Source organism: Phragmites australis, chromosome 11 (assembly GCF_958298935.1).
Source record: "Phragmites australis chromosome 11, lpPhrAust1.1, whole genome shotgun sequence".
NCBI classification, from domain to species: Eukaryota; Viridiplantae; Streptophyta; class Magnoliopsida; order Poales; family Poaceae; genus Phragmites; species Phragmites australis.
Window position 1 is genome coordinate 22,851,867 of NC_084931.1, and position 20,555 is coordinate 22,872,421.

General features: G+C 42.3%; 1 protein-coding gene and 3 pseudogenes across 1 annotated transcript; 2 read left to right on the top strand and 2 right to left on the bottom strand.

The window, feature by feature from the left end:
• Positions 1–10,928: 10,928 nt before the first annotated feature.
• Positions 10,929–11,871, bottom strand: LOC133884067 (cytochrome P450 714C2-like). Its single transcript, XM_062323457.1, has 2 exons — positions 11,509–11,871; positions 10,929–11,189 (listed from the first exon to the last, which is right to left on the bottom strand). Exons 1-2 carry the CDS (start codon positions 11,869–11,871, stop codon positions 10,929–10,931), a joined length of 624 nt encoding a protein of 207 aa, XP_062179441.1.
• A 577-nt stretch (positions 11,872–12,448) lies between these two features.
• Positions 12,449–15,408, bottom strand: LOC133884068 (cytochrome P450 734A1-like; annotated as a pseudogene).
• Positions 15,409–15,644: 236 nt separating this feature from the next.
• Positions 15,645–17,329, top strand: LOC133884070 (uncharacterized; annotated as a pseudogene).
• On the top strand, positions 17,185–19,878 carry LOC133884071 (protein NRT1/ PTR FAMILY 8.3-like; annotated as a pseudogene).
• The last annotated feature ends 677 nt before the right edge of the window (positions 19,879–20,555 follow it).

The window sequence follows — 20,555 nt, forward strand, 5'->3', positions numbered from 1 at the left end:
CTCTATAAACTATCTCAAACATAGTTCTCTTTGGTTTGGAGAGGCTCGCAAATCAAATTGGTCAAGTTTTCCCCTCGGGTTGCTCTCTGCAGAAATACGGATACTCCAGATAAAAATTCGGACAGTCCGGACTTTCTAGGGAAAAACCCCATTATTTTGTACTCGGAAATCTATAGGGTTTAGGGTGCAATTTGAGTCTAGAACCCTTTGTATAGTGTATATGCATGTCTATGTAGCATAGTTTCAACATGCAAGTCGATTCGACAAAACAACATGAACACGTTCTCTGCAGAACTCCAGAGAGTCTGGAGATAAGTCCGGAGACACCGGAACAACATGTTCTTTGCAGAACCCCGGAGAGTCCAGAGAATTATCCGGAGACTCTGCAGTTCGGAGAGCCAGGATAATTGTCTGGAGACTCTGCAACTCGGAGAGTCTGGAGAATTGCTTGGAGTCTCCGACCTCTTGTACTTCTCCAACATTGTTAAATCGTGAAGTTTGTTATTTCTTCAAATATATTACACTTTTAGCATGTTGTTATGCGTATTGTAGCATACATTGTTGCACTTCATTCATGCTCATCATTGCATGCGTTCTTCTTTAGTAAGCGAAGAACCGGCGCGTGACGCGGGCACAGTTGAAGGTGACGCCAATCTCCCCGATTTCTGTCAGTGTTGCGCGGGTAGCATTAGGTGGTCACCTGAGTAGCAAGGCAAGCATCTAATGTGATAAATAAGCTTTATATACATTATGCATGCGTTTGAGTCAATGTCGGGTTTATGATGGGTAGAACCTATAGTGATGCACGGATTCTCCTCTCATGAATAATTTTTGATCCGTATCCTTATAGCCTAGGTTTAATATGATGTTGTCTAACTTAAAAAATATTATTTGTGATGCTTAGCAAGTGCTTAGGTCCTCGGTAGAAGTCAAGTGATGAAATATTTCATCGTTCATGAGCATAGGCTTTAATTACCTGCACAATGATCACAATGATGGGTGGACGGTGTTGGTTGGATGAGTGGTGAGGATGAGACAAGATGTGGGTGGTGTTAGGGGTGTTTCTCTTGCCTGGATGTAGAGTTCTCCTGGGTAGGTCGGGAGAGGAACCCGAATACCGTAGATCGCTTGCGTCGCTTAAGCATGAATTATTATTGCAGTTGGTTTTAGCACTTACTATACTTACCACATGTTGATCTAATAGTAAGACAAGTCGAATACCTCTGTAGCTGTGATCATTTGGGCTTGAACATCGACGGTGTGAGCGGGCGGGCTTGTAGAGACACTTGTGGTTGCTCCGTGAGTTAACCAAAGTGGGTTCCACACCGAGCTATGCACAATTCGGGCTTAGTAGGAAAGGTTGCCATGAGTACCCCTTGTATGGACATGTGTGGTTGTGCAAGCCGTATAATCCTCGAGTCTTGTGGGTAAAGTTGTATCCCCTGCAGGGTGTAAAAATATTTTGAAATGCCACGATCTCGGTCATGAGTATGCTTTTGTCCATTTACAACAGTCGTAGAGTTACGAGTGTAGATTAATGTAGTTGAAGGTTTGAGATGTGCTTTACATATATTAGTCATATGGTTCCTTTTACATTATGTTCAGTTGTTATTTATGGGCTAGTATGTTACTTTGGTCAAATATAGATGCTCACATATGTTTACGTCAAATTTAATTTCACATATGAAATTTACTTAACTATGTGATCGCATCTTTGCTAACATCCAAATGCATAATCCTTGGAGTAGGCTATTTATAAGTGTCATTATTGATTAAGTCCTGTGAGTACCTTCGTACTCACGCAACTATTTCAGGTGCTACCGGCGAGGAGGATGGTCTTTGGCTACTTCATATCTACCGAGGGTGGTGACGGGCATGAGTAGGTAGCTACTCGAAGGTCGTGCTTTTGTGATGGTGTCTAAGGGCATATGGTTCCATCCTTCTTTTGTTGTATAGTCTTTAGTCTTCCACTACATAGTTTCTTTTATTGGTTATGAGTTGAGTCGGTTGTTATCTCTTCTAGCTCTCTTTTGTTGTAAATTGTATTAACTTGGTAAATGCTTAAGAACTTGTAATCTAATGTTAATTACTCGCTCTTTATTAAGCTGTGTTATGACGTTAAACGTTAGAAAGGCATGTGTTCCGGTCTTAGGTACAAAACATATGTCGAGACTACCGGGATGGTATTTCGATTAGTCATGAGAGTCATGATTAAGAAATGATTGACTTAATGACTAATTAGAATACTGTTTGGACGGTTCGTCACATAAAATTGTCCCCCGGCCGAATTCACTATTTTAGCACCGTTCAAGATAGGCATACGTTCGGCTGTATGCACCGTTCTCGTAACACTATTGCAGCTAGAGTTTCCTTCATCTTGCTCCAGCCCAATAGCTGAATAAGATATGCATGAAGGTGAATTATATGCAACAATGTTGCATGTAGATCCATACATGTTTGCTGATTTTTCGTTTATTCGGCTACAATATGAAACCGAAATGGAGGCATTAAGTGCAGCACATAACCGTGGTGTTTCATAACTTTGGGGCTGCATATATGTAGTATTTTGCAAAGGAGCTCTAAAATTTACTTCCAGCAATGACCTGTATGGAATACCGTAATCCTATGGTAATGTACAAGGCACATCATAGGTTGCAGCGTGGTATGAAGGTGTATGTACGCTCGCCAAATTCTTAGCAACTCGGCTATAACTCATAACTAAGGCATATGTATTAGGCACTTGCGTATTTACTGATTCAACTACTCAGCCATGATCACTAGCAGAATATGTGGCCAAGTTAAGTGAATATAGTGATACAACCTCTGGTCTAGATGGCCCACCATAAGTATTTAAATCACTAATATTATGTTGGCCATATATATTGTTCATCGGTGTAACTCGTTGCATAAACTCATTAGATGAAAACATTGCCGATGAATTAATATGCAAACTTCCTTATTGCATGGTACCAACATTACTAGCAAATGGCGGCTCAAAATAATTTGCCTAACTCATCAACTTAACTCGGCCATGTTGATCATTTATCGCACTCTAGTTTGTGATGTCCTAGGTGGTGTAAGCATTACCGATGAGCTAGGAGTTGATGAGCCCATGGCTCATTCAGATACAATCAATAATACTAATATTCCTCAAATCATACAAAGTTCAATTACAAGAGAACGTGCACAATAATTAAACCACCAGGTGAACTCATTCCTTGCTGTTTCATACTTTCTTGGATAGTTGCTACTGAATCTTGTGATGTTTTATTGCTTAGGAATATGGGAGAAGCACCACAACCTTTCACAACCTTATCTGGACTTCGTCCCTTAAAACACAAGTCTACTCAGACTCAAAGTTAAGCTCCATTCGTGGTCGTGATCGTGGACGAAGTCGTGATCGTGGTCGAGTCTCAAGACATCACATCAATAAAATGGGCATAATTCTCGCATACAGAGTCCAATTGAGGCATTTCTTGGACTTGCTGAAAAGCTTATGATGAACCCTTTCTAGTGGATCTATGATCGACCAAATATTCCTTATAGTATAGTCAGAGTCAAAGGAATAAGTTGCTATGTCACTGTTTTGGACCCTGTCAGGTCTTGTAATCATGTCGGGGTCGGAATCCAAGATGTCCACGCCTCTTTCCACGGCTGCACAACCCTAGGTCGATCTCCTCACGTCCCCCCCATATATACACAGTAGCCGTTGTAGTTTAGGCTCGGATTTTGCTTAGATTATTCTATTTTATATAGCTTTGCTGCTTGTTTGGTTTGTGGAACCCCAACTTGAGTACTTCATTGGTAATTAGCAATATTCAGATTGCATCTACCTGTTCTTACTTATGTTCTTGATTCGCTTGCAAGAAAAGCCTTCTTGGCGAGATCAACCGCGTCTTGGCACGGTTGATAACCATGGAGTAGTGGTATAGTGGTTGCGAGGGTTCTCGATCTGTTCTGTTCGGAGCCTTCGGATCATCAACGTCGAAACTCCACCAATCGACTTATTATATTACCTTCAGAAGATTGTGCAAATACGCATCAAGTGGTATCAGAGCTTCAGTTGCCCGTTAGGTAATCTCAGTTATCCCTTTTGTTTCGTTATGTTCCATTACCTAGAGTTCAGAAAAGTGCACCAAAAAAAGATTTAGATCTTAGTTTTTCGCCGTCCAAACCACTTTGTGCCTTTCGCAATTTTGTTTTCAGTTTTTTGCGCTGTTTAGTTTGAGTCCATCGTCGGTGTCTTTATTGTTGGTCGAGTCATCGTGTTCTAGTTTCTAGCGTCGAGTCTTTGCTAATTTAGTCGTCGAGTTACTCCGTTTGCCCTAGTCTGCTATATCTGAGTTTGTGTCCCAGCTCGGGGTCCCGACCAGTTGATCCGACCACCCACTCGGGGTTTCGACCAGTCACTCCGATCACCCACTCGAGGTCTTGACCAGTCACTCCGACCACTCACTCGGGGTTCGACCAGGTACTCTGACCACCCACTCGGGTCCGACCACCTAGCCAGATTTGTCCACTTTCTCGGATCCAACCACCTAGTCGGAATCGTCCACGTTCACGGATCCGACCACCATAGCCGAAATAAAGGTAGCCAAAGTTTAGAGAGAGAGAGAGAGAGTATCTTTTTATTACCTTTATACCCCCTTCTCTCCAGAAAAAGTTTGTGACCCACGTACCTCACTGGTCTTAGAAAAGGCAGTAGAAGAGTTTTGAGTTTGTATCACATTCGCAAAAAAAAAAACAAGCAAGAAGCAAAGAGTGCAAAAAAAAGAGCAAAGAGTGTAACAAAAAGAGAGAGAATTAAGAAAAAAGAGAATCAGTTTGTAATACGAATTTTGTTCCATTGTGCTTGTGTCTGCTATAGTTTTTGGCTTGCTTGAGCTAGTTCTAGGAACGTGTTAGGGCCAGTAACTGTGATGAGTACTGTGGACTTTTATTTACCTTTGTTAATCTGATTTCAATTATTGTTATTCCTTGCTACTAAATATTTTCTGTCCACGCTACATCTTCTCTCAATCAAAACGGTTTCTCCCCTTGCAACTACTTCACTCGCACCTGATAAGGTATCACGAACCAGCCACCGGTTGTGCTAATTGATATGATTGGTAAGAACACTTGCAAGAGTGTGGTAAGACGCTTGAGAGTGTGTGATTCCACTTCAATCCCCACCACCTAGTAGTCAATAGGGATAATAAGTTTTTGTTGTATCTTGTTTTCTACTAACTATGGCAGGAGAAGCATCAGATGTACATGAGTATGTTTTGAGGAAAGAACTCACAATGGTGTTGCATGATCATCGACAAGCTATTACTGATGACTTCGATAAGAAGCTTGCATATGATGAAATTTTGAGGCAAGAACAAGACACATTTGATGCCCGACAACGGGACCGATTAAACTTCAACTGTCAAGGTATGAGAGGTAATAATTTTCAGCAACATAACCTACGTGTTAATGATGATCCATTTACTAAGGTTAAGTTTACCATACCATCTTTTGCGTGAGATGACGGTTGAATAGAAGTTTAATGCTCATTTAGTTCCTGAAGTACATAGAGTTAGGTAAGCCACTAGTGAGTTTAAAGAATTTGCAATTATCTGGTGAAATAGAGTATGCATCGATGGATTAGCGCCTACTGCATGGAATGCTTTAAAGGTTGCTATGCGTAATAGATTTGTTCCACCCTCTTTTAAACGTGATTTGTGTAAGAAATTGCAGCGCTTAAACCAAGGTGATAGATCCGTAGAAGAATATTATTAGGAGCTTCAAATTAGTATGTTGTGTTGTGATATTATTGAGGATGAAGATGCGGTAATGGCCCGCTTTTATGGAGGGTTAAGGCGTGAAATACAGGACATAGTTGATTACAAAGAATACAATAGTGTTCTTAGATTATTCCAACTTGTATGTCTAGCAGAAAAAGAATTGCAAGGACGACAACAGAGTCCAATGAACAATTTTGAAAGCTCGATTACATCAAAATCGACACCGGGATAAGTCAAAACAGCCTCACATTCAGCTACATGGTCTGCTGCCCCCTTCTCGAGTTGGACGCGATCAGCAGTCCCTTCAACACCGTCACACGCTCTCGAGGTAAGCAAATCTGCAAGTGTGTAGGGTCCAGCCAAGAGCTCTTCTTCAATTGCTTCTACAGGCCGATCGACCGGGATTATATGACATTGATGCAAGGGAATGGGCCATGTCATGAATGATTGCCCTAAGTCAGCAAGCGTACATTGTAATAGAAGATGGTGGGTATGTAAGTGCTAGTGATGTTGAGGATGAATATGCACTTGCAACTAACCATACAGGTGATGAGGACGAACATGAGACAGATATCGATAATGAGGAAGAATTGAGTGCAGCTACTACGGAGAATTATAGGATACTCATTGTGCAACGAGTGTTAAGTACTCAAATGGAGCAAGCGAAACAGTTACAACACCACAATTTATTTCAGATGTTCCTCATAGTCAAGGATTTCCGTGTTCGAGTCATTATTGATGGAAGAAGCTACAACAATTTGGTAAGTTCAGATTTGATCAAGAAACTTTCCTTGCCGACAAGAACACATCCTCATTGATACCACATTCAGTGGTTCAACAATAGCGGTAAGGTGAAGTTAATGTAAACAGCTAGGGTGCATTTTTTCTATTGCTCCATACTATGATTGTGCTGATTTTGAAGTAGTTCTTATGCAAGCATGCTCACTTTTGCTAGAACAACTATGGGAGTTTGATACTGATGCAACACATTATGGTAGAAGTAATAAGTATACTCTTATGCATAAATGATAGAAAATAATTTTTCTACTTTTAACTCTTACTGAAATTGTGAAATGTGAACAAGAGATAGTTGAAGATAAGAGAAAAGAGTTTGAGAATGAATATGAAAATCAGCAAGTAGCGGAAAAAGTTTTTCCACCTAAAATGGAGAAAGCAACAACATCCAATAGAATTAGACTGAAAGGGTGTGTTATGCTTGCTACTAAATCTAACATTGCTGAAATTTTATGCTAATGAGCTATCATACTATACTTTGATATGCAAAGATGCCTTAATTTTACTAGAGAATATATCTAGCTATTTGCCTCATACTGTTGCTAATCTTTTGCAAGAGTTTGTGGATGTATTTCCAGCTGAGGTACCCTCGGGATTACCACCTATTCGAGGGATTGAGCATCCAATTGATTTGATTCCTGGAGCAACTTTGCCAAACCGTGCTACATATAGGACTAACCCGGAAGAGACTAAGGAAATTCAGCGACAAGTCCAAGATCTATTGAATCGCAGGTACGTACGAGAAAGCCTTAGTCCTTGTACTGTTCTTGTTCTTTTGGTTCATAAGAAAGACGGTAGTTTGCGTATGTGTGTTGATTGTAAAACCATCAATAATATTACTATAAAATATCGTCAACCTATATCTTAGGTTAGATGATATGCTTGATGAATTGAGTGGTTCTCTGATTTTCACTAAAATTGACTTGTGAAGTGGATACTACCAAGTTAGGATGAAACTTGGAGATGAATGGAGAACCGCTTTTAAAACTAAGTTTGGTTTGTATGAGTGGTTAATAATGCTTTTTGGGTTGACTAATGCACCTAATACTTTCATGCGATTGATAAACGAAGTTTTACGTATTTTTATTGGAAGATTTGTGGTGGTATATTTTGATGATATCTTGATTTACAGCAAGATACAAGAACAATACTTTGATCAATTACATGCTGTTTTTAATGTTTTGAGAGATGCATGTTTGTTCAGTAACCTCAAAAAGTACACCTTTTGCATGGATCGAGTCTCTTTTCTTAGCTATATTGTTACTTCACAGGGAATAGAGGTGGATGAAGCAAAAATCGAAGCCATAAAGAGCTGGCCAATTCTTGAGACTGTTACACAAGTGAGAAGCTTTCATGGTCTTGCGGGTTTCTATCGGTGATTTGTGTTGGATTTCAGCACCATTGCTGCTCCATTAAATGAGTTAATAAAGAAATGAGTAGTTTTCAAATGGGAACCTGCACAATAACAAGCATTCAACTTGTTGAAAGAGAAGCTCACCCATGCTCCATTGCTCTAACTCTTTGATTTTGGTAAGACCTTTGAACTAGAATGTGATGCTAGTTGGATTGGAATTCGAGGTGTGCTAATTCAAGAAGGTAAATATGTTGCTTATTTCAGCGAGAAATTAAGTAGGACGAGTCTAAATTATTCTACCTATGATAAGGAATTGTATGCTTTAGTCCGAGTGCTTGAAATTTGGCAACATTATCTTTGGCCCAAAGAATTTGTTATACATTCTGATCATGAATCGTTGAAACATATTATGAGTCAAGCTAAACTGAATAAATAACATGCTAAATGGGTAGAATTTATTGTGTTGTTTCCATATGTCGCAAAACATAAGAAAGGAAAGGATAATGTGATAGCTGATGCACTTTCTAGCCGTTATTTGGGAGAAGAAGATGAGCTTGAGTCGAGAATGACTCAAATTCAAGAGCGGGAGGATGATGAGCCCATAACTCCTTCAGATACGATCAATACTACTAATTTTCCTCAAATCATACAAGGTTCAATTATAAGAGTACGTGTGCGACAGTTAAACCACTAGGTGAACTCGTTCCTTGCTGTTCATACTTTCTTGGATGGATTGCTACTGAATCTTTGTGATGTTTTATTGCTTAGGAATATGAGAGAAGCACCACAACCTTATCTGGACGTCATCCCTTAAAAGACAAGTCTACTCGGACTCGAAGTTAAGCTCCAGTCGTGGTCGTGGTCGTGGACGAAGTCATGGTCGTGGTCGAGTCCCAAGACAGCACGTCAATAAAATGAGCATAGCTCTCGCATACGAATTCCAATTGATGCGTTCTTGGACTTGCTGGAAAGCTTATAAAGAACCCTTTCCAATGGATCTATGCTCGACCAAATATACCTTATAGTGTAGTTAGAGTCGAAGGAATAATGTGATGTGTCACCATTTTGGACCCTGTTAGGTCTTGTAATCGTGTCGGGATCGGAGTCCAGGTTGTGCACGCCTTTTTCCACATCTGCACAACCCTAGGTCGACCTTCTCACGTCCCCCCTATATATAAACAGTAGCCATCATAGTTTAGTCTCAGGTTTTACTTAGATTATTCTGTTTTATATAGTTTCACCGCTTGTTCGGTTTGTGGAACCCCAACTTGAGTACTTCATTAGTAATTAACAATATTCTGATTGTATTTACCTATTTTTACTTGTGTTTAGGAAAAGCCTTCTTGGCGAGGTCAACTATGTCTTGGCACGGTTGATAAGCACGGAGTAGTGTGTAGTGGTTGTGAGGGTTCTCGATCTGTTCTGTTCGGGGCCTTTGGATCATCAACGTCGAAACTCCACCAATCGATTTATCATATTATCTTTGGAAGATCGGGTAAACGCGCATCAGGAGTCACATAATTATGTTGCATGTTACCAAAAGAATTAATATTTGGAGTACTAATGCCATGCGATATGAGTTGTCTCTGACGCTGCTCATCTGGTACTTGAAACATTAAAGCCCTAACATGGCTTGATAAATCTAAACTCTCAACCATTCTTTCGCATTGTTTCATCATGACAGTACCAACTAATTGATCAATCATACCTCGGGCTTGGTGCAGATAGATGGCAGTGTTGTTACCATGAGCGCAGATGTAACAATGCTCCCTTGATTAATTTTTGATTGGATTGATTATGGCCGAAAGATTTAATTCCCTAGCGGGGTCGCCAAAAAGTGTGTTGGCACGAAAAGATATCATGCCAAACACTGAGCACCTCATGTGCAATCCTAGACCAGAAGTTCTGACCAGGATAATCGGAAACTTCGATGTGGATCGGAAGTTCCGACTATAACTATCCGATGGGCAACACCTAGGAAATTCTAGTCGTAGTGCCACGCCGTTAGATCTTCATCATCACCCGCACTCAGGAGGGACCCCGTTAGAGTGCAGATGGCTGGCTGCTTATCCTTGGTCGTCGAGATCAACACGAGTAGTAGTAGGAAGGAGAAGAAAAAGGGATGAGACTATATGAGCTAGGTAAAAAGATAGATGCGATTGTATTTTTGATCGATTGGTGATGATTTAATCGGCCATGAACCTCTTCTATTTAAAAGGCGGCATGTCTTAGCCGTAAAAATTTAGGACTCCTAATTCAAACTGAACAAGACTTACAGATATGATTCGACTATGTCTTTTGATGTCCAAACTTTCTATAACTAATATATCTTTCTTATTCGAACACGTAAACTCCAATATATCTACCTGAGTATATTTTATTGTAGTTCGTCCTTCTTGGGTTCAACTACATGCTCGATCCAAACACCTACTCTCATACCGCCTGCTCGGTCTAATTACATGCTCAACATTCAACCAGTCACTGTTCTGTCCGACCAGCTCCTCAAATTTTAACCAACTCTTTGGATTTTACCAGCCCCTCGGTCTTGACCAACTCTTCGGAATAGACCAGCTGCCTGTTTTGACCACCTAGACGGAGACATGGTCGGAGAACCTGGTCAAAAAAGCACCTGATCGGAGGCCACTTGGTCGGAAATCACCGTGGTCGAAGATCACCTGGTCGGAGATCACCATGGTCAAAGATCACCTTAGCCAGAGACCATCTGGATAGAGACCTGGTTGGAGGCCATCTAGACGGAGGCCACTTGATCGAAAGTCACCTGAATGGAGACTACTTGGCGGGAGACTTGGTCGGAAAGCATTTGGATACCTCCCACAAGCTCTGAGCTTCATTGTTGTACCTTGTCATCCTCCGTAGTTACCCCCTCCCCCTGATCTCATATAGCCTTTCCTGATTAGAGCACTCTGGCTTCCGATTCAAAATCGAACAATAATTGAATCAGCAACAGCCTTAAATTCTTATCATTAAGCTAATCAATATTGCAACGACCATTATAGATGCCAAATCTTGCCATCAACAACACCATACTGGGTTTGAAGGGTGAACATTATCATTGGAGAATGAACATAAGATGGAAAGACGACAAATGCAAATCGCTGAAGGGTCATTGCAAGTGCCACCTTGGCCTCAACCATTGCAAGATTCTGGCCAACACAGATTGTAGGGCCGATCCCAATGGGGAAGTACCCACCAAGGTGATAGCTATTGCCATATGCAAACCTTGATGGATTGCACACCTCTGCATCGGTGCCCTAGACATAGAAGTTATGGTGAATGTCGATAATAGGGAATTTGAGCCATATGCCAGCCGGGATGTCTAGTTTAGCCAGCCTGATATCCCTAGTGGTACTCCTACTGAGAAACACAGCTGGAGGATACAGCCTGAGTGTTCCTTTTAACACCATATTTACTTAATCTCATGGCAACATTACAAAAGTCTTACTATATTTAATCAAGGAGATAACATAAAAAATATATGAACAAAATGTATTAAACTTTCAAATAAATAGAGCTCGCAATTTTGAGATTGCTTAGGTTTTCTGCACTACGGTGCTCGTACTTTCCGCACACTTCAAAAACTTCATCGCCGATGAGCTGCCAGGCGAGTGGGTTGTTGCCTCCAGTACCAGCCTTATCAAAGGCCCCCGTGGAGTCGGTCAGTGTGACCTTCATGAGCTCTGGGTCGGAGACCATCAGCCGCGGGTGGGGCCCGAACCAATACATGAACGACCGATCGTACAGTGCCGACCACTCCCTGTACTGGTGGAAGGAGGCGAGGGGTGTGGATCGGGTGGCGGCAAGTACGACCCGGTAGTTGGCTACGCTGCCAGAGAACATGGGGCATGGGACCCACAGGAAGGAGTGTAGCAAGCGGACCAAGAAGTGGACAGCAGCGAGGAGTGCCACGAGGAGGGTGGAGGAGAGGCCAGCCATTGCTCAAGGTCGGCTCCGATAGAGGTCTAGCAGAGTGTTGACTACCTCGGAGCAGGAAACCATTGCTTTTGACTTTTTAGGACTAACATTTGCCAAGAACGAGGCTGAAATTTGATCTGATCATCCACAATATCTACAATTACAAACTACAAGCACAACCAGAAGGCTTATGGATGCGCAAACATATGGGTGCACGAGCTTCAGCATATTAATCAAAGTAAGATTTTTAGGCACTAACAAAACGTTAAGATGTCAAGAATGCACACAACCATTACACTGCCATCACTTGAAGACCGAAGTAGATAATCTAAGAGATGAAAAAAAAAGTAAATCGCGGTAAGGAGATCTACACTTATAGTCACTTCATTTTGGTACATTCATTCATGTTCTGATTGGTCTTTGTACAGGACAGATGCTCTCTTGGCATCACAAACTCACAATTCATCCTATAGAACAAGTTCCTGTGTAGAACAAGTTTATACAAGTTTCTGTATAAGACTAGGTTGAAACAAGTAGAAGTCTCCTTGGCTCATTCATGCGATTTGTCGAGTTAGCTATCTGCTACCACATGGAAAGTTCAGATCTTATGAACAAGAATCTGCGAACCATACTGGGGTTGGAGAGTGAGCATCAACATTGGTGCATGAACAAAGAATGGTGAGACAGAAAACACAAACCGCTGAAGGGTCATTGCAAGTGCCACCTTGGCAAATTCCAAAGGGGAAGTACGCACCAAGGTGATAGCTCTTGCCGTCTGCAAACCTTGATGTATTAACTCGTCTGCATCAGTGCCCCAGATAGCGAAATCATGGTGAATGTCGATAATTGGGAACTGGAGCTGCGTGCCAACCGGGATGTCAAATTCACCCAGCTTGACACCTCTAGTGGCAGCCCTAGTGATGAACACAGCTGGAGGGTACAGCCTGAGGGTTTCTTTTAACACAATGTTGACCTGATCATAACAGAAGCGTTACTCACTATATTCAAGGTAGGAGATAGCATCAAGATATATCTAAAATATCTACTAGTCATTATGACATAAATAGGACTAATAATTTTGAAATTGCTGATGTTCTCTGCATTAGGGTGCCCGTACTTCCCACACATTTGATGGACTTCCTCGCAGGCCTTGTCTTGCCACTCTTAATGCAACGCAAGAAGAAGTGTTGCCCATGTCGACAAGTTAGCTGTTGTTTCCTTCCCAGCAGAGTAAAATGTCTTGCACTCATCCATTATCTCTTCAATTCCCATTTTCAATTCACTCTCAGCTTTGCTGGCTGATAGCATTAACCAAGCAAATTTTTGGTATCCTCGCACTTCTTCCATTGATCTCGATCAATTTGCGCAAGGAATTGCGGATTTCCTGGTTTAAGCTCTGCCTTCTTCGGTTCTTCGTTGTTGGTACAAACCTGAGAGAAAAGGAGATCGTATACTCATATATTTATCCTACACTGTGACGTTTGAAGTGCATAGGCTCCAAGCATGCAAAGGAAAGAGGCAATATCGCCTGAAGCCAGGAATATAGACAGTCCTCATTGCAAGAACAGCAAGATTCATCTGTTCTTCTTGCAGTTGAAAAATTCGCTTCCCCTCCTCATAGCTACATCCAAATACCACACAGGAAATGACATCTGCACTCAAAGTGTGGAATCCTTTATGGACATCGATCTCAAACTCAGCGCGGCTTTCACCTTGGACCTCCCATTTATCCAGCACTGATGAGGTGGTAGCTGCTATTTCTGGTATCCAAGCCTGCAGGGATAAACATTCGAGTTTAGTGGTAATTAATGATTAGTGGTAATTGATATTGATCAGCTGCATCGTCTGGAGCACAATTTGTTCATTAGACAACCATGCATGTTAATCAGAAAAACGAAACACTGACCACATAAATAAACTTGCATTTGAAACCTACAATCTCCGTAAATGCTACAATGACAGCTAGGCCGTGGAAGCTGATGGTAACCGTGCTTGCAATGCACATTTTCGATTAGGTGAGGTGTTGGTGATTCAGGGATCACAGATTCACATTAGTGATATTAATTGTAGGGGAAAGGCAAGACACGAAATCAACAAGAGCCATTAGACGCAGTTAATCGGTTGGATATGATTGGCCTTGTACACTATGGCTGGTGGATAGTGCTTTTTGTAGTAGCATAGATAATACTAACTTGTCATGGCAGAAAAAAACAAAGAATAGATCTTTCACAACAAACAATATTTTTTTCAATATATTCATTGGAATTTTTGTGAAGTTTCAAAGGTGAGGTAGACAAATCAAAGGGAAATCGGAATTAAAGTTACTGGAAGGAATTGCATTTCCAGAACGGGATTGCTTGAAAATGTACATATTGTCCTGCTAACATAACAAATATCAGCAATAAATACACCGTGCTTTAAAAAAGAGCGCTGATTTCACATGTGACACATCTTATTTGCGAATTAATAACAAAGATTTTTGCAAGACATACATATAGTGATATAGATGAAGATCTTGTTTCCATTCTTTATTTACGTTTTTTCTTTTTTTAATGATCTTTATACTGTTATTATTTTTATTTTTTACTATTACTAGTATATTTATTGTTATTATTATTTGATCATCATCTTTTAAATTAGAATTTGTGGGTTTTATCTCTAACCTATGCTAACTTGTTTGGGACAAAGGCAGATGTTGTTGTTGTTTGAGATTATCTTTATGCACATTATGATTGATTGATTGATTTTTGAGAGAGAAAAATTGCTACCATAAATATACACAATGGTGGACACAGAATAAAAATAATCGAATGTTCCAGACTGGTCTGCTACGGGTTCAGATCTCTCACATGTTGGATTAGAGGTGTCACATAGGCTTCTACAGACGATGGATTATAAAAAATAAAAATTTAACCAGTGCAGTGCACCCTGTAGACGTAAGGTGGACCCGCCTCTGAATATAGATGAGATCTTGTTTCCGGTCCTTATATCATAAATATGATCCTTTTTAAGTTTCTGATCCTTTTTTAAGTTTCACCATACATGATCGATCAGCAAAATGACTAATTTTCATATTCCAAGTCAAATTCAAATAATGCCTCCTCACCTTGACCCTCTTCATGTTGAACGTCGGCGCAATCACACAGCAGTTGCGCACCCACTTGTCTTTGATGAGCCCCACCGGCCCCTCGCCGATGAGTTGCCGGGTGAGCGAGTTGTTGCCACCGGAACTAGCCTTATCAAAAGCCCTGGTGGAGTCGATCATCACAACCTCCACAAGCTCCAGGGTCCGAACCAAAACACAAACGCATGGCTATACTGTGCTAGTCACTCGCATTAGTGTGGTGTGGAGCGGGCGACGACTGCGTGGTGAAAGGAGTCGAGGGGCGTGGACCAAGCGGCGGCCAACAAGTCACGATAGTTGGTTGTGTTGTTGGAGAGCAGGCTGCATGTGGGGCTATAGATGCCCCACCGCCAGAGGCAACCCTTCAGACGGTGCAGGATGCAGAAAAAAGAGTGAAACAGGCAAAGTACGACATAAGTAACAATAAGATACATAATCTTTATTATATAAAACAGGAGGCCGCCTCCCCGGCCGCCTCCCCTCCACTCCCACCGAATAAAAAAACTTAAAAGTACTATTGCCCGCTCCTCCCTCCTCGATTGAGATCCCCTGACTTCACTCATATATGAAGTCAGTGACTTCAAGTGGATCTGAGCTATCGGATCACATATAAACAGTTCAGATTTAGTGCTACAGTATTCGGTAAACAGTAAATCGTGCTACAGCATTGATGAATGGTATCTGTACTACAGTAACCGGCTGCAAAATACTTTTACCCAGACTCAATTTACTTTGTACCTCACGTTGCTGAAGTTAGAGGATCTCCGTCCCTTCCAAAAAACTATAGAAAACCTGCGGTGGATCGGTCAGCCAGAAAACCCCCCTCCCATCACCCCCGAGGACCCACCGAAGAACCCTCCCCTCCGATCCCGCCCCTCCGCCGCCTCCTGATCCCGTCACCGATGGAGACCTCGGCAGCGGCCTCCGCGCCGCCCGCCCCGGCCTCCACGCCCTACTCGAGCCTCGCCTCCGCATCGTCCTCCAGCCTCTCCGCCAGGCCGCCGCACCCCACCCCCGCCGTCGCCCCCAGCGCACACTCGGAACCCGTCATCGACGACGAAACCGAAGGAGACATGGGCGGGGGTCGACCGAAGCACCGGCCACCAGGGTGGAGGGGCAGGTGGTGCTGGTGACGGGCGCTTCCTCTGGCATCGGCCGCGAGCTCTGCCTCTACCTGGCGCGCGCCGGCTGCCGCGTCGTCGCCGCCGCCCACCTCCGCTCGCTCTGCGACTAGATCAACGGTTCCGCGGCCGCAGAGGGCCCCGTTCGGTGGCCGTGGAGCTCGACGTCGCCGCCGGGGGATCGGCCCTTGAGGCCGTGGTGCAGAGAGCTGGGACGCCTTTGGCCGCGTCGATGCCTTGGTCAACAACGCTGGCTCCAGAGGTATCCTACTTGCTCTCTGGTGTGCGAGCGTCTGTTTCCTTCAATTGAATTAAGGCTGAACTATGTCCTTCTAGGGTTTAAATGAATCTTCAAATGCAAAATACTCATCAAGTGAAGCTCAAATTTGCAATTCCTTTTCGTTAGTGAACCAAGTGCATATCGGCTTCAATGGCATATAAGATTGATGCCCTTGTATGCCTCAGGAGGAGTGCATTCGACACTGGATTGGCCTGAGGATGAATGGGATAAACTCATCAAGATGAACCTCACTGGATTATGGTTCGTGGCGAAACATGTCTGTATACGCATGTGTAATGCCAACCTAAAATGTTCAGTGATTAAAATTTCATCTATTGCTGGTCTTAACCGTGGGCATCTGCCTGGCTCCATTGGATATGCATCTTCCAAGTCTGCTGTGCATTATGCCACAAAGGTAGTATTCTTATTCCTCATCAAATATTTGATTTCTTTCGTGTTCATGATAAACCGGATTGGAACATCACTCTTTTTTTTGAAGTGCTAAACTTGATGTTCTATATACAAGCCATAGTGATTGCGCGGTTCATATGTCTACAGCGGAACATTCAGAGTGTTGATAGGAAACCATAACCAGATATCCCTTTCTTTTCTCCCTACTGGTTTCCTCATCAAATCTGTACTATAGCAAGCCCTTCGACTGGAAGGCTCCTGCCATTATTTTAGGTATATCTCGTCTCAACACAAGCATATTTTAAGCAGTATACTTTCCTGCCAAGCTTTTGTGTTGGTTTCAGCTTACTATCTTGTTTTTCTGTCAAGCTGCTTCTCTAACCACTCTGGCTCTTTTGCATCTCCAGCCTTTGAATTCTTGTAGAGCATTGCTTTACTCCGGTATTGCACTCAACTTGGTCGTCTATCTTGGAACGGTCCTCCATGGAACTACTGCTTCCAATGCAGAAAATGTTGATGCATGGAACGGTGCCACGTTTCTTACACCGGTTATTGGAGCCTTTCTTTCTGATACATACTGGGGAAAGTACAAGACCATAGCTATCTCTGTTATATTCTATGTTGTTGTGAGTGCAGGAACTATCTTTATTTACTAATTCTCTCAAACTATGTGAAGATTCTTTCCTTTATAATCATTGGTATTTGTTAACACTTCACGTTATGTGTCTTGATTGTCTGCAAATAGGGGTTGCTCGTAATTACCACCTCTGCTGTCATTCCATCCCTACGTCCTGTCTCATGTGAAAGAACTTCTTGCCCTCCTGCAACAGGGTTTCAGTATTTTGTGCTCTTGCTTTATTATACCTCATTTCACTTGGTACTGGGGGCGTCAAGTCAGCTTTACTCAATTACTCCCCTTCGGGGTGGATCAATACAATGATTCTAATCTCGAAGAGAGTAAAACGAAGCAATTGTGCTTCAGTTGGTTCTTCATCACTGTCAATCTTGGAGTGTTCATCTTGTGCACTGTCCTTGTTTGGATACAACAAAATGTTGCTTGATCTCTTGGATTTTGCATCTCCTTGATATGCCTCGTTATCGCCACAGTCACCTTTTTGGTTGGAACACCAGTCTACAGGGTTCAACTTCCAACTGGGAGCCCACTGAAGAGTATTGTAATGGTATTTGTTACATCTTTTAAGAAGAGAAAAGTTGCAGCTCCTGCTGATAGCACACTATTGTTTGAAGGGAATGCCACTGAATTAAGCAACGCAGCGCCAAACAAATTAGCGCACACCGACGAATTCAGGTATTCTGTTTATCACTTTGTCCCAATGTGGAAACGGAATTCGAAGCCATCATAGCAGGGAAATTTGGCTTACATTGGTAATATAGTCTGATTGCTTCATGACCTTCAAAGAGACATTTGAAAGATATCAATATTCTAATCTCAAACATTTTCTTTACATTTTGCTTCATGACCTGCAGTTAAGCAGGTTTGAAACTTAGTATGATGAAAGAAAAGCAACTCCTTGCAAAGAAAGATTGAAAATTGTTTTTTGAAATCAACTCTTAAATGCACCTTTGAGTTACATGATTAGAGCACAAAAATGATAATCTGGACCTACAACCTAGACTCGAAAGTTTGTTACTCCATTGGAAACAGCTCCGAGATCCTGTGAGCAAAAAGTAACTTATGAAACTGTTATATATTCCCTAAAAAAGATCTCATATAGTTGGGCCTATTGTCAAAATTTTACCTTCACATCAGAAGGATGCTTTCGTGCAAACACTCTAACTTAGGCATATGGTCTTGATTTATTCATATGAAGCTTAACAAAAGTGAGCTAAAACCCAGTTGATGCTCATAGGGAACCCTTCCTTCAACTACTCCCACTGGTCGTGAGGACTTGCTGGTTTATCCAAAAACAACTTGCAAGGGACCTAAAAAAATTGCAATGCAACTATAGTACAATATAGCCTCTGTCTGCCCATCAGATTGAATTAAATTCTCTCCTAACTGTGACATGCATTTCTTTGTCATGTTCTATGAAATAAAGTCTGTACCTTTGTATGCGCAGTTCATCCTAAAACTACAAATTTTCATGACTGGTTAAGTGCATTTTCCTCTTTTTGTTTTTAATGTTTTGTTTAATACTATGGTACAGGCTGTGTTTTTCCTCGTGTTTTGGTTGAAATTATGCTTAACACTCTGGGTATTTGGACTCATTCAGGTGCTTAGATAAGGCTGCTGTGGTTTTAGCGGACCAAGACATAAAGGATAGCCGTTGTCCATGGTTATTATGCATAGTAACTCAGGTGGAGGAAGTGAAGATTCTGGTCCGGATGCTTCCAATATTGGTCACCTCACGTGTGTGTTCTATGCAGCTTCAATGGCCCAAACAGCTACCACTTTCATTCAACTAGGAAATGCAATGAATACCAATATCGGATCCTTCTCTGTGCCTGCTGGTTCTCTGAACTCCGCTGAGGTAATCTTTATGATGGTTTGGGTCGTGTTTCAGGACAGCATTGTGATCCCATTAGGCAGAAGATACACTGGAAATCCTGCAGGGCTTACGCTACTGCAGCGGATGAGTATTGGCCGTTTTGTAGCGATTCCATCGTTGGCAGCAGCTGCACTTGTTGAGATGTGGAGATTGCGCTGTGTCAAGGCTGGCCAAAATCTAAGCATAGGATGGCAACTCCCCCAGCTTGTGATCCTGGCCTGCTCCGACGTATTCTGTGGCATCGCGCAGCTTGAGTTCTTCTACTCCGAGGCCCCTGCGTGGATGCGTAGCTCAATTTGTTGTTAGCTTAATATCTTAATGCTCGAATACAATGCTTTGAGATCTATCAGGCATTAACTGATTGTAACTATTAAATGGCCTTAAAACTAAAATATTAGCTCAAGTTGTTAGCTTAGATGAGGAACAAAATGCATACGATTTTCATAAGAATGCGTGTAGGGGTGTTAGATTTAGGATCTTGCAATGCACGTGTATTGTAATAGTATAATATAATTAGATACAATTTATTAAGGTTTTTTGATTGAGTTTTAGTCCTAAGAATTCTTGGACTGGAACGGTGAAGCCCTAAGAATTCTTGGACTGGAGCGGTGAGTAGACTTGATGTATGAGTAATACATCTTGTTCGTGTTTTAGATTAAAAATAAAAACTTAAACTATTTTATTTTGGTAAAGACTTTGTTCCAGGGGTGTAGGCGTTTGCTCACACACCTGTACGTCTGTGCCAGCCGTTCGATCCAACTCCTCTGCACCTGTATCCATTTGATCCATCCCCTTCCGTATCTAATTCCCTCATCATCATATAGACTCATCCTCTCTGCAATAGACCTCTACTCACCCTCTCTCTCATTAATCCCCTCCCCTCTCTCTCTCTGCAATAGATCAAGGAGGATGAGGGCTCGCCGGCCATCCCCTGACATGGAGTAGTTGGATCCAGCCACCCTCGCGGTGCGGTGTTGCCTGAGCTCTTCCGATGCTCTCTCTCTCCCCCCAACAGATCCAGACGCATGGGTGCCCCCTGGCCATCCTCTGCATCCAGTTTGCTAGATCTCGCTGCTCTCATGCTTTGGTGCTACCTCGATGCTTCCACCATCTCGCGTGCGCCCTTGACTCATCTCTCTCTCTCTCTCTCTCTCTCTCTCTCTGTCGGAGGATGAACTCCTGTCGCAGGGATCCCGAGAGACCCCTTTTTAGAGATTCGGCCGGGGGGATGATCCTGAATGAGTTCGTCGGAGAAATAA

Coding starts and splice junctions, on each gene's coding strand:
- LOC133884067 (XM_062323457.1), bottom strand. CDS start 11,871: ATGGCTGGCCTCTCCTCCACCCTCCTCGTGGCACTCCTCGCTGCTGTC. Junction 11,190..11,508: donor TCGGCGATGAAGTTTTTGAA/GTGTGCGGAAAG, acceptor TTCTATGTCTAG/GGCACCGATGCAGAGGTGTG.